The sequence below is a fragment of the Aspergillus pseudotamarii genome (assembly GCF_009193445.1).
Source record: "Aspergillus pseudotamarii strain CBS 117625 unplaced genomic scaffold BDV38scaffold_2, whole genome shotgun sequence".
Classification (NCBI taxonomy): Eukaryota; Fungi; Ascomycota; class Eurotiomycetes; order Eurotiales; family Aspergillaceae; genus Aspergillus; species Aspergillus pseudotamarii.
Window position 1 is genome coordinate 63,512 of NW_022475016.1, and position 13,960 is coordinate 77,471.

The 13,960-nt window shown below is 50.1% G+C and overlaps 4 protein-coding genes across 4 annotated transcripts; 3 read left to right on the forward strand and 1 right to left on the reverse strand.

Moving 5' to 3' along the window:
• Window positions 1–2,771: 2,771 nt before the first annotated feature.
• BDV38DRAFT_277161 (ABC transporter ATP-binding protein) lies at window positions 2,772–6,957 on the forward strand (the record flags this gene model as incomplete). The annotated part of the gene is made up of 2 exons (XM_032058416.1): window positions 2,772–2,834; window positions 2,923–6,957. The coding sequence occupies 2 exons, from the start codon at window positions 2,772–2,774 to the stop codon at window positions 6,955–6,957; spliced, it is 4,098 nt and encodes a 1,365-aa protein (XP_031919196.1).
• A 1,390-nt stretch (window positions 6,958–8,347) lies between these two features.
• BDV38DRAFT_277162 (putative Rho GTPase activator Rga) lies at window positions 8,348–11,905 on the forward strand (the record flags this gene model as incomplete). Its single annotated transcript, XM_032058417.1, has 6 exons — window positions 8,348–8,425; window positions 8,488–8,518; window positions 8,571–9,104; window positions 9,159–11,210; window positions 11,262–11,357; window positions 11,409–11,905. 6 exons carry the CDS (start codon window positions 8,348–8,350, stop codon window positions 11,903–11,905), a joined length of 3,288 nt encoding a protein of 1,095 aa, XP_031919197.1.
• Window positions 11,906–12,019: 114 nt separating this feature from the next.
• BDV38DRAFT_61892 (uncharacterized protein) lies at window positions 12,020–12,636 on the forward strand. The gene has a single exon (XM_032063651.1). It carries the CDS (start codon window positions 12,134–12,136, stop codon window positions 12,440–12,442), a length of 309 nt encoding a protein of 102 aa, XP_031919198.1. The 5' UTR covers window positions 12,020–12,133; the 3' UTR covers window positions 12,443–12,636.
• BDV38DRAFT_61876 (DASH complex subunit ASK1) lies at window positions 12,456–13,940 on the reverse strand. The gene is made up of 3 exons (XM_032063650.1): window positions 13,758–13,940; window positions 12,658–13,701; window positions 12,456–12,606 (listed from the first exon to the last, which is right to left on the reverse strand). The coding sequence occupies exons 1-3, from the start codon at window positions 13,846–13,848 to the stop codon at window positions 12,470–12,472; spliced, it is 1,272 nt and encodes a 423-aa protein (XP_031919199.1). The 5' UTR covers window positions 13,849–13,940; the 3' UTR covers window positions 12,456–12,469.
• Window positions 13,941–13,960: the final 20 nt, after the last annotated feature.

Below are 13,960 nucleotides of genomic sequence, written 5' to 3' on the forward strand. Positions count from 1 at the left end.
ACCGAACCTCTACTAGTACCTCCAATAGGTACTTTCCGTAAGTACCCCTATCTCCTCCAATAGTTCATCCGAGAACTTCGTCATTGAAGAAGCATCCTGGAGCTACATTGGCCACTAGCAAGGCGCCACCAACAAGCTCGTGCTATGTTACACGGCAGAGGGATAGATCTTGACCCAAATTTTAGTTGACAACTGGTATGAACAAATGCATTAGTTTTTGAATTATTCTTGCAATCGCAGGTTAAACGAACAAGCTACCAGAAGTTGACCAGATCTACTGTCTGCTACAGCATGCTCTTTATAGCGTTAGGTAACTTGGTCATAGAGGCACTGGGAGGTACTGAGGCTATTTTTCAAGGAGGATCGCCACAACTCAAGCACTCCAGCTATTTGGATCTTTTCATCTATCATGATGAAAGATGTATATCATCGAGCGACAGGTGATGCCGGAAGAGTCGGACAGGACCGATCATCGGCGGTACCCAATAAAGTAAATTCCGCGAATCTGATTAGATGCCGATCTGATTAGATTCAACCTCGAATGCCCCTTTTTCGATTTCCGGAGACAAGTTAACGTAAGTCAATGGTGTCTCCCACGGGAAGGGGAGAGAACAAGAAAACAAGAATTCACTAGCAACTTTCTTGACTTTTGTATTCGAGTATCTTCCTCTTCGTCTTTTCGGGTCATCGTCTACTCCCACACCCTTTTTTTTTTTTTTTTTTTTTTTTTTTTTTTTTTGTGCCCTGTATTCTAGCAATTAGTAGCCACCACGTTATTTGGGCATGTTGGGCTGTGAGTCGTAATATGTAGATCTATGTACGCTAACTTGATTAGCCTTTTTAGTTTGATTTATTATTATTTATTTTCATTTTTCTGGGGGATTGGGAAGGAAGGTGAGGAATGCCAAGGGACCCATCTGAAACTGTGAAGGGGTGACAGGTTCGTCGTTATCGATCAATCAGATTAGATAAAATCAATAAAAAACTTCTTCGTGTGACGAGGATGGGAGTATATCCAAATCTCCCAAACCCAGAAAGGTGGGTGCTGACGGGCCAAATAAAACCCCATCATGGACGAGATTGGAAAATCCATGAGTCTATAATTCGTCACTTCTGGGCTGGAATTGGGTCTTCGAATGGGGCTAGTCGATCAAGTAATAACGCTATTATCTAGTTTGGCTGTTGGGACTAGGCAATCATTTCTGTGAGGCTTGTGAATCGCAAATTACTTCGGATAGTTGACTATTGGCGCATAAGGGATGGATTTGAGAGTGGACACAATCAGGGGAAAAGAGAGAAGGTGATGGAAGGAGAAGAACACGACGACATGAACTTGCGATCGGGTCTTTTCCCCTCGGTTCTAGAATACTAGTACGTTACGGGCGACGACTGCGGGCCCTGATTGGTGACGAGACTGCAGGTGATTCTCGACAGAGTTCAAGTTATCAGATAAAAAATCTCCCACGCCCAAACCCCCATCTTTCTTATTCGCAACGAACGTTTGAGTTCAATCCCATACTAATTGAAACCCCACGACAGGTCTGTCTTTCTGCATCTGTCCGATTCCATTGCATAATGACTATTACGTTGAACTGTAATGGATCGCCAGTGTTATCATCAAATATCAAACGTTTTATTATTATGATGCGCATACTTGACTCGGACCTTCACAACCCGATTTTTTATCTTTGTTTGCAAAGAGATTCTTTTTCGTACTCCGTACCACTCCGCCTCTCCTTCTCTAACCAGAAGAAGGCCTCTTCGAGGACGATACCCTCGGCTACTAACGCAGCTTTAGGAGCCACACAACTACTAATGAGCCTTGCCCCACTGCTCTGGACAAGACGCCCAATAGTCGGTTCGTGCCGTGCTTCTGCATCAGAAAATTCACACTGCCTGAAACCCACTTGGATTGGTCGATCATTTCCTACATTGCTGGGCGGGAAACAACGAGATGACAGAAAAAAAAAAGAAAAAATTATCAATCTAACTGATATCCACTGAGGCAATAGTAACCCAAGAGACCGCCCCTCTTCACTCCCCTGCCAAGTGGAGATCATGCCCCTCGTAAGTTCGTAACCTCTGGCTCTCCCAACCATTTCGCTCTTTGACTACTCCGCTTTTTGCAGAACAAAGCTTTGGGTCTGCCGCTGTTGTCCATGGCGTCAATTAATGATTAGTCCCAGCCTTGAACCTGGGCGCCGCAACCGGAGCCATTGTAATGCTAAATTCCCCTCGCCTCTAGCGTGTCCATTGTGGGCATGGGTCATGGTGTCTTAGCTAAATTCTTTTTTTTCCCTTCTTCTTGGTCTCTCCTCCTCTGTTCCTTCTTTGACCCTTCCTGTTCGCTACCTGGTGTCACTTGTACGCGGTGCCTGACCACAGTTTTCCAGCATCGTCTTTCCCCGGGGGGATGCTTATTGGGGGTGTTTGTCTGAGTGAATCATTTCGCTCTCCCGCCATTGCTGGTTGACCAATTGTGGGGAGTTTCGAGTTCTAACTTAAGAGACCAAGTGCACTGCATTGGATCTTTCACTTGGTTTTCTGTGTTTGGCTCCGTGAGTGTTCTTGGGCCACAAGATTCTAGGACCGCACTGCCGACATTAATTGGAGAAAAACACGAGACAAACTGGTTCCCATCTCATTGAAATTGTGCTGGGCACGAGAGGGATTGATAGGATCTTATATATCTTGATACCCCGCGGCAAAGACTGCCGCGTGTACCATTCCTCTATTTCCCACTTGCAGGGGTTTCCTAAACACATATCATCATGTCACAGGCTGAGAATGTTGATAATGGACAGAAGGGTCCGAATGATACCAACAATGGCTTCGTATGTTGCTGTCCCGGTTAATTTGGCCATCTCCTACAGGCTGGCCTTCTGGGAAACCCGGCGTATGCTGATATAGTTTTTGTACCAGATGCAAGCCGTAAAAAGACACACACCGACCAAGGAGGACCTTGGGAAGTGCTTTTCGTACATCCAACTGCTCTTTTCGCTCGACTACACAATAACAGATGTGTTTCTCATAATCTGTGGTACGATATTTGCGATTGCTGGTGGAGTTCCTTTCCCATTGCTCGGCATTGTCTTTGGTGATTTGATCAACGACCTCAACACCGTCACTTGCTCGGCGTCAGCGGACGCCACAACCGAGCTTTCGGACAGTGTGACCACGAAGGTGTTGTATGTGATATACATCACTATCGCGAATTTTTGTTTCATCTACATCCACACGTCATGCTGGTGCACAGTAAGCGAACGGCTCGCGCGCCGTTATCGTAGGAGGTATTTCGAGAGTATAATCAAGCAGGACGCAAACTTCATCGAGACTCTCCCCTCCGGTGACATTATCTCGCGCCTGGTCAGCGATGTTGAGGTAATCCAGTCGGGGACCTCGGAGAAGGTAGGTCTGGTTATAACCACCATTTCATACTTTGTGGCCGCCTATATCGTGGCGTTCATCAAAGTGCCAAAAATCGCGGGAATGCTGATCTCGGTGGTCCCTTGCTTCATGGTCATGTCATTGCTTGGAGGCCATTATATCAAGAAGTATGCAGGCCGTATAACCGAAAACATTGGCTCCGCGACATCCATCGCCTCATCCAGCTTGTCGCACTTGACGCTAGTCCATGCGTTCAATGCCAACGATCGCCTGGAGACGCGATTCGCCTCGTATCTCTCAGCGACTCACATGGACGCCTTGAAGAAAGCCTGCACGCATGCTGCGCAGCTTGGTTTCCTTTATTTCGTTGCTTACTCCGCAAACGCACTGGCTTTCTGGGAAGGCGCTCAGATGATCGCCCACTCCGTGGCCAATGAAAACTCAGGCGTATCTGTGGGTGCTGTGTATACAGTAATCTTTGTCCTCATCGATGCCTCTTTTATTCTGAGTCAGGTTGCGCCCTTTATCCATGTTTTTGCTTCCGCAGCTGGTGCTTCGCAAAGACTTCTGGCGGTCATCAACCGGAAATCTGCTATTGATGGAACGTCGGACGAGGGTGACAAGTCGGCGGCTTTCGGCGAGGAGGATATCGAGTTTCACGATGTCAACTTCACTTACCCATCTCGTCCGGATGTTCCTGTGCTCCAGGGCATGAGCTTCGTCATCCCACCTAAAAAACATACTGCCATCGTTGGACCCTCTGGTGGTGGAAAGTCGACGGTTGTCTCTCTTTTGGAGAGATTTTATGATCCGAAATCCGGGTATGTGGCCATTGGTGGGACGAAGTTCCGAGATATCAATGTCCGCTACTTGCGTGGAAATATCGGTTTTGTTCAACAAGAACCATCTTTACTGGACCGCTCGATCCTTGAAAACATTGCATACGGCCTTGTTTCTTCGGCACATGCTAGCCATCAGGAACTGGCACCATTCATTATGGATGCCAGCCTACCGGAACTTGCGGAGAAAATTAGAGGCGGAGTGTCTGAGAAAGATGCCCTGTCTGCTTGTGACAGTCGCGTAGCCGAGATTGTTGATCTGGTGAAAAGGGCCGCTGCTACATCCAACGCGTTGAATTTTATTGAAGGCCTGCCTCATGGACTCTCGACCAGTGTCGGGACGGCGGGAAATCAGCTAAGTGGAGGTCAGAAACAACGGATTGCACTGGCTCGCGCTTTGGTGCGAGAGCCAACCCTGCTAATCCTGGACGAAGCGACGGCCGCGCTTGATTCCACCAGTGAGCAACTGATACAGGCGGCGTTGGCTAAAGTATCCGAACATGTCACCACTGTGTCCATTGCACACCGGCTAGCAACTGCCAAAGATGCTCATAAGATTGTGGTGGTCCAGAGTGGCCGGGTTACCGAGGAAGGTTCCCACTCGGAACTTATCGCGCATGGCGGCGTCTATGCGGATATGGTGCGTCTTCAGAACCTCGGCAAGCTGAATGCTGAAGATGCTGTGATTTCGGAAGATGCAATCAGCGATGCACCCCGCGGAAATTATTCCACTTCAGGAAGCGTTCAGGCCGTTGACGAGAAGGAAGGTGGTCTTGGTGGTACCGGCGGATCAGACGTCACGGAGGACACAGTCGTAGCTGAGGCGCCGCTTGGGTCCAAAGATGGCAGTGAGAAAGACAAGAAAAAGAAGCGATCAGGATGGTTTACTACTAAGTACACTTTCTCTCTCATGCGACCGAACTTGCCATTAATCTTAATCGGACTGGTCATGTCTTGCATTATCGGTGGTTCCTACTCCGCCGAAGCAATCGTTTTCGGTCATACTGTAGGAAGTTTGAACCCTTGCAATGGTGCGGATGCTATCAGCCACAATGGCAACCTTTATGGTTTGCTTTTCTTCATCCTTGCCCTCGTCGAACTCACTGCCAATGTCGTTGGTGGTGCTGTTTTCGGCTGGGCGGCCGATAAGATTTTATATCGCATCCGGGTACTTTCCCTGCGGTCTCTCCTAGGCCAGACGTTGCAATGGCACGGCATGGATGATCGCACACCAGGAACACTAATCACCTATATCACTGGTGATGCCTCGGCTCTCAGTGGAATCACCGGCTCGACAATCGGTCTTCTATTGGCCACCGCTGTGAATCTTGTGGCTGGTCTGGTGATCTCTTTTGCAATCGCTTGGAAAATCACGATCGTCTTGTTCCCAACTATTCCTGTGCTTTTGGTCGCCGGTATGATGAAGCTCCGGGTCCAGGCCAAGTTCGCTGAACGGCACCAAAAAGCTTTCGCTAAAGCCACGGCGATTACCGTGGAAGCCGTTGATAACATCCGTGCAGTATCTGCCTTCTCCCTGGAGAAGCAGTCGTATGAGGTGTTTGGCCGGGCGTTAATACAGCCTTACCGAAACACTATGAAAGCAATTGTCCATGGTAATGTTTGGCTGGCGTTAGCGTTCAGTATTAGTAACTTGGTCTATGCGCTTGCATACTGGTGGGGTTCGAAGCAGATCGCCGCTGGCCTCTATTCCCAGACTCAGTTCTTCATCGTTCTACCGGCCTTGCTCTTTAGTACCCAATCTTGTGGCCAAATGTTTGCCTTGGCTCCGGACATTTCTAAGGCTCGAGTTGCATCATCAAACATCGTCGAGCTACTCACTACTCGTTCCGCAGAGGAGGAACTCACCCCTGGATCATCGTATAGCTTCAAACCCTCTAGTAGCCTCCTCGAGGAGAAGGCGGCCATGCAGGATGTTGAAGCGGTGGATGCTCCCCGTGGTCCACGCAAGCGGATGTCTGACAGTGCCATTGGGGCTCAACTTCGGGGGGTTCATTTCACCTATCCGAATCGACCAGAACGGCCCATCTTGAAGGGGCTCGATATCAATATCAGACCAGGGCAGTTTTGTGCATTGGTTGGTCCCAGTGGATCGGGAAAGTCCACAACCTTCTCCATGTTGGAGCGATTCTACCGGCCGACAGCCGGATCGGTCATCATTGACGGCGTGGATGTCACACTCCAGCTGGGGACAGAATTCCGTGACGACATTGCTCTGGTGCCCCAAGAGAACGTGCTTTTCGAAGGCACGGTAGCCTTCAACATCGGGCTCGGGGCTTGCCCCGGCCACGAACCAACCCAGGACGAGATCGAGGAAGCCTGTCGCATGGCCAACATTCACGACGTGATCATGGGACTGCCTGAAGGATACCAGACCATGTGCAGCCAGGATGGGAAGCAATTTTCCGGTGGTCAACGTCAACGGCTTTCTATCGCACGAGCATTGGTACGGAAGCCACGTATGTTGTTGTTGGATGAATCGACAAGCGCACTAGATGTTGAATCTGAGAAACGGATTCAGGAAGCGCTGGCTACTCTGGCTGGACGGACCACGATCGTCGCAATTGCTCACCGGCTCAACACGATTCATCGGGCCGACCAGATCTTCTTGATTGAAGAGGGTCGGTGTGTGGAGCAGGGAACGCATCAGGAGTTGATCCAGCGGAGTGAGACATACCGAACGAGTGTGATCCACCAGTCGTTGGAGACATGAGGTTGTCCCCAAATTTGAGTGTTGAAAAAAAATATACATCAAAATTACTATTCTTGGAATACAATTGCAGTTGAGGTAATGAAGGTATTTGCAGCATCGAAGGTGGGCAAAATTTCATATCTTTCTTCGCATTCGTATATACAATGCTTTCTGGGTTGGATCCTTGGAACGGCCATTTGTCTAGTATTTTAATAATACCATTGTGGGTCTCGGCGTTAAGGATCAATAGAATAGGGTATATATAGCTATAGAAATCAGCATTATGATTGTCTGAGAGAATTGCATTTGGTCTATTTGTTTCTTTGTCATGGTTCATTCATAGAAGTAGGTGAAAGGGAGGGAGAGAGAGGGAGAGCTTTGTAGGGTATGGGGAAGGGGCGTGACTTTTTCTTGGGGCTCGAACGCGAGAATCCAGACCGTCTTTCCTCTCTCACTTTCCCGTTACCTCTTCCCTGTTCATTTCCACGCCTTTTCCCCATTGGGATCGCCTGTTTTCCCTTTCATTTCCCTTTTTCTGTTTTACTCTTCACTATTAATATCTAATGACCTAATTGGCACATCGCAAGCGGCCTTCCCCCTGTTCCTGAGTGTTGCGCCAACACCTGAGTTGGCTCCCGAGGGGTTCGTTTTTCCGCGTTCTGTCGCCGAAGTTTATCTGAAACAGTCGCTCACCGTTTGGTGTGTTTCATTTTCCTCTCTCTCACTTTTCTTGGTTTCGCAATCACCACGGTTTATTTCTTTCCGTTCCCTCCCCCCTGTTGTTTCCTTGTCTGAGTTTTGGACTGGTTTGGTGTATATCTTCTTTCTTATCCCATTGGGATAGCTCGAAATTCCGTCGTTGAGATCTACAGTGTCCTTCTGCATGGGTAGTCCAGCCCTGTCCATTCCCCCCCCTCCCCTCTTCTCCCCTACCCCTGGTCCTACGATCTGGGGTACTTCTTCCTCAACACCACCTTTGACCACCCACCCCTCAGTTTCGTCTGCGATGGACTTTTGTCGATCTTGTCCTGATACTGACGTCGTCTCCTTTGCTTACTATAGGCTCGAGAGCTTTTTATTACTTTCTCTAGCGGAAATTGCACCCCGTCGTGTTTGATTTCCTCCCACCGACTACTGCTACCTACCGCCCTCCCCTCCCTAGAGTTCCAGCATTTTCCTACCGTACGTCGCTACGTGACAACCTTGCTTTCGCTTAATATTGTGATTCTCTTTGCTGTCGGATGCACGACTTGGTCTTACTACCTCACCCCTGTGTCGTGAAAGCGTTTGGTAGCAACACCGCGGGCGCGCCCCGAGCGTCGTCATTGATAATTTTCGTACCTTGGTAAACCTTTCGCGGCCCATATTATACTTTCTTACCCCTTCATCGGGCGTCACATAGTGGAAGAGGATGGAGTCTCCTGCGGTGTACCCAGAGTCTCCTATGGAACAGGACGACACGCCATTTCCCTGTAAAGGCTGTGGAGAGGTATGCGAGGCCAGTCGGTATTGAGATATGTGACGTATACTAATTTCGGTGCCTTCCACTAGATTTTGGAAGAGGGAAAAGCCTTCGAGCTGGGTAAGTTCACACTTGGGATAGCCATATCGGATTAGAAGCTGATAGTTAACAGCGGGCAATCGATGGCATATTGAATGCTTTTGCTGCAGTACCTGTGGCACACTCCTCGACTCAGACGCCCATCTCCTCCTCCTCGGTGACGGCTCACTGATATGTAGCAATTGCACGTACAGCTGCAGTTCCTGCGGGAACAAAATTGAAGACTTGGCCATCTTGACCGGAGAACAAGCATTTTGCGCGCAGTGCTTCCGATGCCGAAATTGTAAACGGAAGATCGAAAATTTGCGCTATGCACGGACGTCACAGGGCATCTTCTGCATGGACTGTCATGAATCTTTAATGCAACGGCGCAGAAAGAGAAACCGTGCAGCTGCGCCTTCGAAGAAGCCAGCGCCCGGTGTGAAACTCGACAAATCGCTGCCTTCGCTACCCCCAGAGGAAGCCGATCACGCACGACACACAGACGACTTGGTACCGGATGCGTATGCAGAACTAGTCACAGAGGGGTCATCGCGAGGCGCAGTGCCTGTGCTGGACGCGGGAAGGATGCCGGGCCCCTCTGATACTCGTACGGCTGCCGATCAAGGTAACATTCCCTTAACAAAGCTGAGAGATACTTATTAACTGGGATCTGCCTTAGACAACTTAATCCTTCCTTCCAGCACGTATCGTAGTAACCGCCACTCGGTGGTGCCACGCGAACCCGAAAATGATGCCGGAGAATTCCTTATTCCCCTTGCATTTGATCCTTCTGAAGAACAGCGGTCGCCTCAGCATTCTAAATCTCCCGGTTCACTGCATCGGTCCCCTAGAGAGGGGACAGAATCGGTGCCATCGGGTAGCTCATCACCGCACATCGCGTATCAAGAGAAGGGCCGCGAGCGTGTTGACGTTGACACCGCCCGCTGGCGGCAAGATGATACAAGCACGTACTCTCGCCCAACAACCAGTGATGACTCCAGAGTGCCGCCAGAACTTCCGAGACGTGCAAGATCAGGCTCTATTCAGAGTTCCCGGTCCGACTTGCCCTCTGGCCACAAGGAGACCAGCACGTTCTCCAATTCGAGCCCTGAGAGTATGAGGTCGTCAGCTACTCCTCACCGGGACATATTAACGGGAGATAGCTCTGTAGTCCCACCTATTCGGCCATCGCATGAGCTTCGTCGCTTGCACGAGAATAGCGGGTCCTTGGACTCTGCGCGATCGTTCCTGTCCTCTGGTAGTATGCAGCATCCTCCCAAGCGCGGGGACTCGTTGGAAAGCAAACTGCACCTTACCAGAAAGGAGCCCGGCGTGTCCCCTCGCCCACAATCAATTGCCCCTGGTGAACCGTGGCTTGACAGAGCTAAGGGCTCACCTAAACTAGGTGAATCCCCTCGGGCTTCACGCAATGATACCAACTTGCAGCAGTCGAAGCCGCCGCGCCCGAATTCAATCAACACCTTCCATCAGCCCGACCTACAGCGCCAGGTAGACCGTGCGGGGTCTTCATCGGTTTTACGTTACAGTGGAGGGGGCGACTTTTCTATGGATGAGGATATGGCTCGACTTATGTCATCTGACGACCCTCTGTCGGCACAGAATAGCGAATCGTTCTTGCGTCGTTTCTCACATTCGGCGCACCATGGTCGCAGCTTCAGTGATAAAGGTTCTCGCTTGTCCATGGATGCTAAATGGCCCAAGTCGCCGGTCAATGGGAGTACTCCATTTCAAGACGTTGGAAGTCCCGCCCCAGAGAGCGGCGGGCCTGAAGAAGTGGCTTGGTTGCGGAGTGAGCTGCGCAAAGAGCGCCAGCGGGTCCTTGAGCGTGACCATAGGATTGTTGAAATGGAGGCTATGCTGAACGCCACTGCGGACGTGAAGCAAGTTAACACGGAGCTTAATGAGAAACGTTCTACCATGGTTGTGCTGGACGCTCGGAAGGAGATTGTCATGCGAGAGCTTTCGGTACTGACCGATCACCTCGAAGCTGAGAAGCGTGGTGGAGGCGGCACTCTGGACCTTGGTAAGCTTACGAATCAGGTATTGCGGGAGTTTGTCGAGTCAATCCAGAAATTGAAGGACTCCTTCACACCTCAGATCGAGGAACTGGTTCAGAAACGCAACGAGACTGCCGAAGAACTCGCAAACTTCAACCGTATGAAGGACAAGAGCTTCCAGGAATTCGAACAGCTGTCCTCAAAGAATGCCCAGTTGGCTGAATTGAACAACCAGCTTGTGCACCAAATCCAGGAGCTCTATAAAGCCAATTCGTCAGAGGGCAACCGAGGTGCGAATGGTCTCGGGATTTATTCACATGGAAAAGAGAAGTCGCTGTCTTCCATCGACGCGCTGAAGGCGGGCAGTAATGACTTGGCCCCATCGGTGTCGACAGCCAACATGTCCGAAGAGGCAGAGCCAGCCACCATTGTTCCCGGGCCCCAAGTTGTCAGCATTCGGAAGGGACAACCTCGCAAGTTCAACTGGAAGAAGGGGGGCCAAAACGTCGCCAAGGGTGTCACCAAGGGCCTCAATCGTGCATTTGGTACGAGTGAGAGCGCCACAGAAGCTGTCCCTGGTCTGCCACGGTCCCAGACGCAGGACCCTAGCCGTCAAGGATTTGGATTCTTTGGAAACCAGCGGAATAAGCAGGCTGGCACAAGGATGCCAACAACTGACAGTGTTCCAGCTCTGGCCGAAGTGGCCCCAACAGGTATGTCTCATCGATTATTTTATCTGATTCGCGTTAACTAAGGGATTTCAGGCCTCTTTGGCACCGACTTGGAGCAGCGGATGGAACACGAAAAGAGTATCATTCCTGCCATCATCACTCGTTGCATTCAGGAGGTTGAACTACGAGGTACGCCTTTATTCCTGGCTTTGTCATGGTGTCAACTAACTTTCGCTTTAGGCATGGACATGGAAGGGATCTACCGCAAGTCAGGTGCCAGCTCGGCGATTCAGACTATCCGAGATGGGTTTGAGCGGCAGCCGCAGGATTATGATATCTCGGATCCCGACCTTGATATTCATGCGGTGACATCGGCCTTAAAGCAATACTTCCGAAAGCTACCCAATCCATTGATTACATTTGATGTGTACGAAAAAATCATTGAAACCGGCGAGATCACTTCGCAACCTGAGCGGATCGAGACCCTGCAGAAGTGCCTTCTGGAACTGCCCAGAGTCCACCGCGATGTGCTCGAATTCCTTATGTTCCACTTGAAGCGTGTGGTTGAGCGTGAGAAGGAGAATTTGATGACCAGCCAGAATATTGCAGTTGTGTTTGCTCCAACCATCATGAGACCGCAGAGTTTGGCCCGTGAGATGACGGATGTGCAAAAGAAGAATGATGTGTTGAAGTTTTTGGTGGAAAATTGTCAAGAGGTGTTCATGGGTCTGCAATGATAGAATATCCCTCTCCTTGCAAGTCCGTTCAAAGCTTGGTCTGGCATCAGGCTTCGAGGCTTTTCCTTTTTGTTTTCCTTTCTTTATTTTTGGACAATGTTCTTCGGTTTCTCTTCTGCCATTAGAATACCCCAAGTCTCATCAACTCGACCTATGTACATATATGCCGATTTCTGTCACCACTCCTGACATGTCATCCCTTCCCGAACCCCTCATGACCAGTGCCTCATGCTCAATACCCTTCATGTGTTTGCAGTATGCCTATGTAATTCTCTATTTTCTTTTTACCCCGTTCATTCCGCAGGTTCGAAGTTAGTCCTTAGTTGCTGTCGGAGATGTGTTATGTGTGGATGCCTGGGATGCCCGGCCTTTGCATTGCCTGTGTCGACGTCAGACTTTTGTGTAATGCGGCTTCCACCTTTTGTGTGTGATGTATTAGTCTACCGCTTAGCAATGGGATGTTTTGCTGTCCCGGCATTCTCTAACGGATACCGCTTAGATGGTAGATCATGCTTATGTGTCTTACATGACTGCTAAAACTATGGACCGCCCAGCCTCACCAATTCAAAACGTTTCATCCTCTATACGCTGGACCCTTTGGATGATGCTAGGGCTCTGTTCGGCCGCAATATCGTCTGTTGTGTCATTTGCCCCGGCGGTAAATAGCAAATCCTCGACGATCCGTCTGGATGCTTCTTTTGCTGTGAATCATCAGTCAGCCTGTGAGATTACACCGGACTAAGCGGACTAACCTGGAGTCTTCATTAACCTGCTCTGGGGAATATGGAACTGCATTGTTTTCGGCGGACTCGGCCCCAGATCCTCGTCCTCGTCATTGTCGAAGTCGTCGTCGCTGTCCCATACCGGTCGGTTTGTGCCACCACTCTTTACCGGTGTCAACACACTAATCCCAGGCTTTGGTGTAACACGCAAATGGCTACTTGTACGTCGCTTCCGGTTGGTACCGGGGGTTTTGAGAGGCGAAGAGAAAATTTCCGCATGAAGCTGGGGTGCTTCGGGTTCAGGGCTGGAGATCGGAGAATCATCATAGCCATGTTTGGACGCGGAGTGTTTCGGTGTAATAGTGAACTTAGAGCGGCCTGCTCCATAGTCCTTTCCGAGCGGGGTGGCTTGGACTCGATACGTCTTGTCCTGGAGACGATGCAAGACCGGATCGGCTGGGCTCTTGCTTGCCGTAGAAAACTTTCCATGGGACACCGGAGGAATAAATGGCGACGAGGACATTAGCTCGTCGCGAGGGTTAAATGAATATCCCTGAGGGCGGAAAGGTCTTCCGGGGGTAGTGGGGAGATCGTCATCCTCGCCTTCAAAGGGCGCGTCGCCCTCGTCCATTTCCCTCTTCAGAGCCTCATACGGCGACGGCCGGGCGATAGATGACGTCACGGTCGTGTCGTTATCATTTGGTCGATCAAACACGGGCGGTCGGGGCGTACTATGCGAGGACAGGCTCAGCGAGGTCAGTTCCAGGTCGTCCGGGCGGTGGTTGATATCTAGATGTTCGGACAAGGGTGTGTCGTATGTGCCGGTGTCCGTAAGCTTGCTCGGTGTGGCATCGGCAGTTGTGTCGTCTTCTGTTACACTTTGTTCTTGCAATGTGTCTTCGTTGGGTCGTTCCTCGTAGCCCGATAAGGAGACATTTGCGCTCGCCTCAAAGAATTGCTTCCAGAATTTGGCGCCTTCCCAGACATCGTGGGAATGCTCTGCATATTTCTCGACGAGGGGCAGGATACTAGTTGTAACTATTCGATGGGCCTGGCTGAAATTGTGGTCGATTTCTGGAAAAAGTATTGGTTAATGATATTCCTTGACCTGGTGTCTTATCGCTGTTTACCTTGCAGGGTCAGGGTGATAGATTGTTCAAGCTTTTCCAATTCCTCGGTGAGCGTCAAGGGACGCTGGGAAATGGATGATGGCCGAGACATATTCACTGTAGATAAGTGTTTATATGTATAGCAACGGCAATGGCGGTGGTAAACAGGCCCTCAATCGAGACCAAGAACAATGTTGATGTCCGGCGCGGAGGGGAAAAACAAC

What these genes read in the sequence shown, in the direction of transcription:
- BDV38DRAFT_61876 (XM_032063650.1), bottom strand. Translation starts at nt 13,848, where the DNA reads ATGTCTCGGCCATCATCCATTTCCCAGCGTCCCTTGACGCTCACCGAG. An exon ending in TATCACCCTGACCCTGCAAG is followed by an intron (nt 13,702 to 13,757) that starts GTAAACAGCGAT and finishes TACTTTTTCCAG; the next exon opens with AAATCGACCACAATTTCAGC. An exon ending in CAGGTTAATGAAGACTCCAG is followed by an intron (nt 12,607 to 12,657) that starts GTTAGTCCGCTT and finishes GATGATTCACAG; the next exon opens with CAAAAGAAGCATCCAGACGG.
- BDV38DRAFT_61892 (XM_032063651.1), top strand. Translation starts at nt 12,134, where the DNA reads ATGCTCAATACCCTTCATGTGTTTGCAGTATGCCTATGTAATTCTCTA.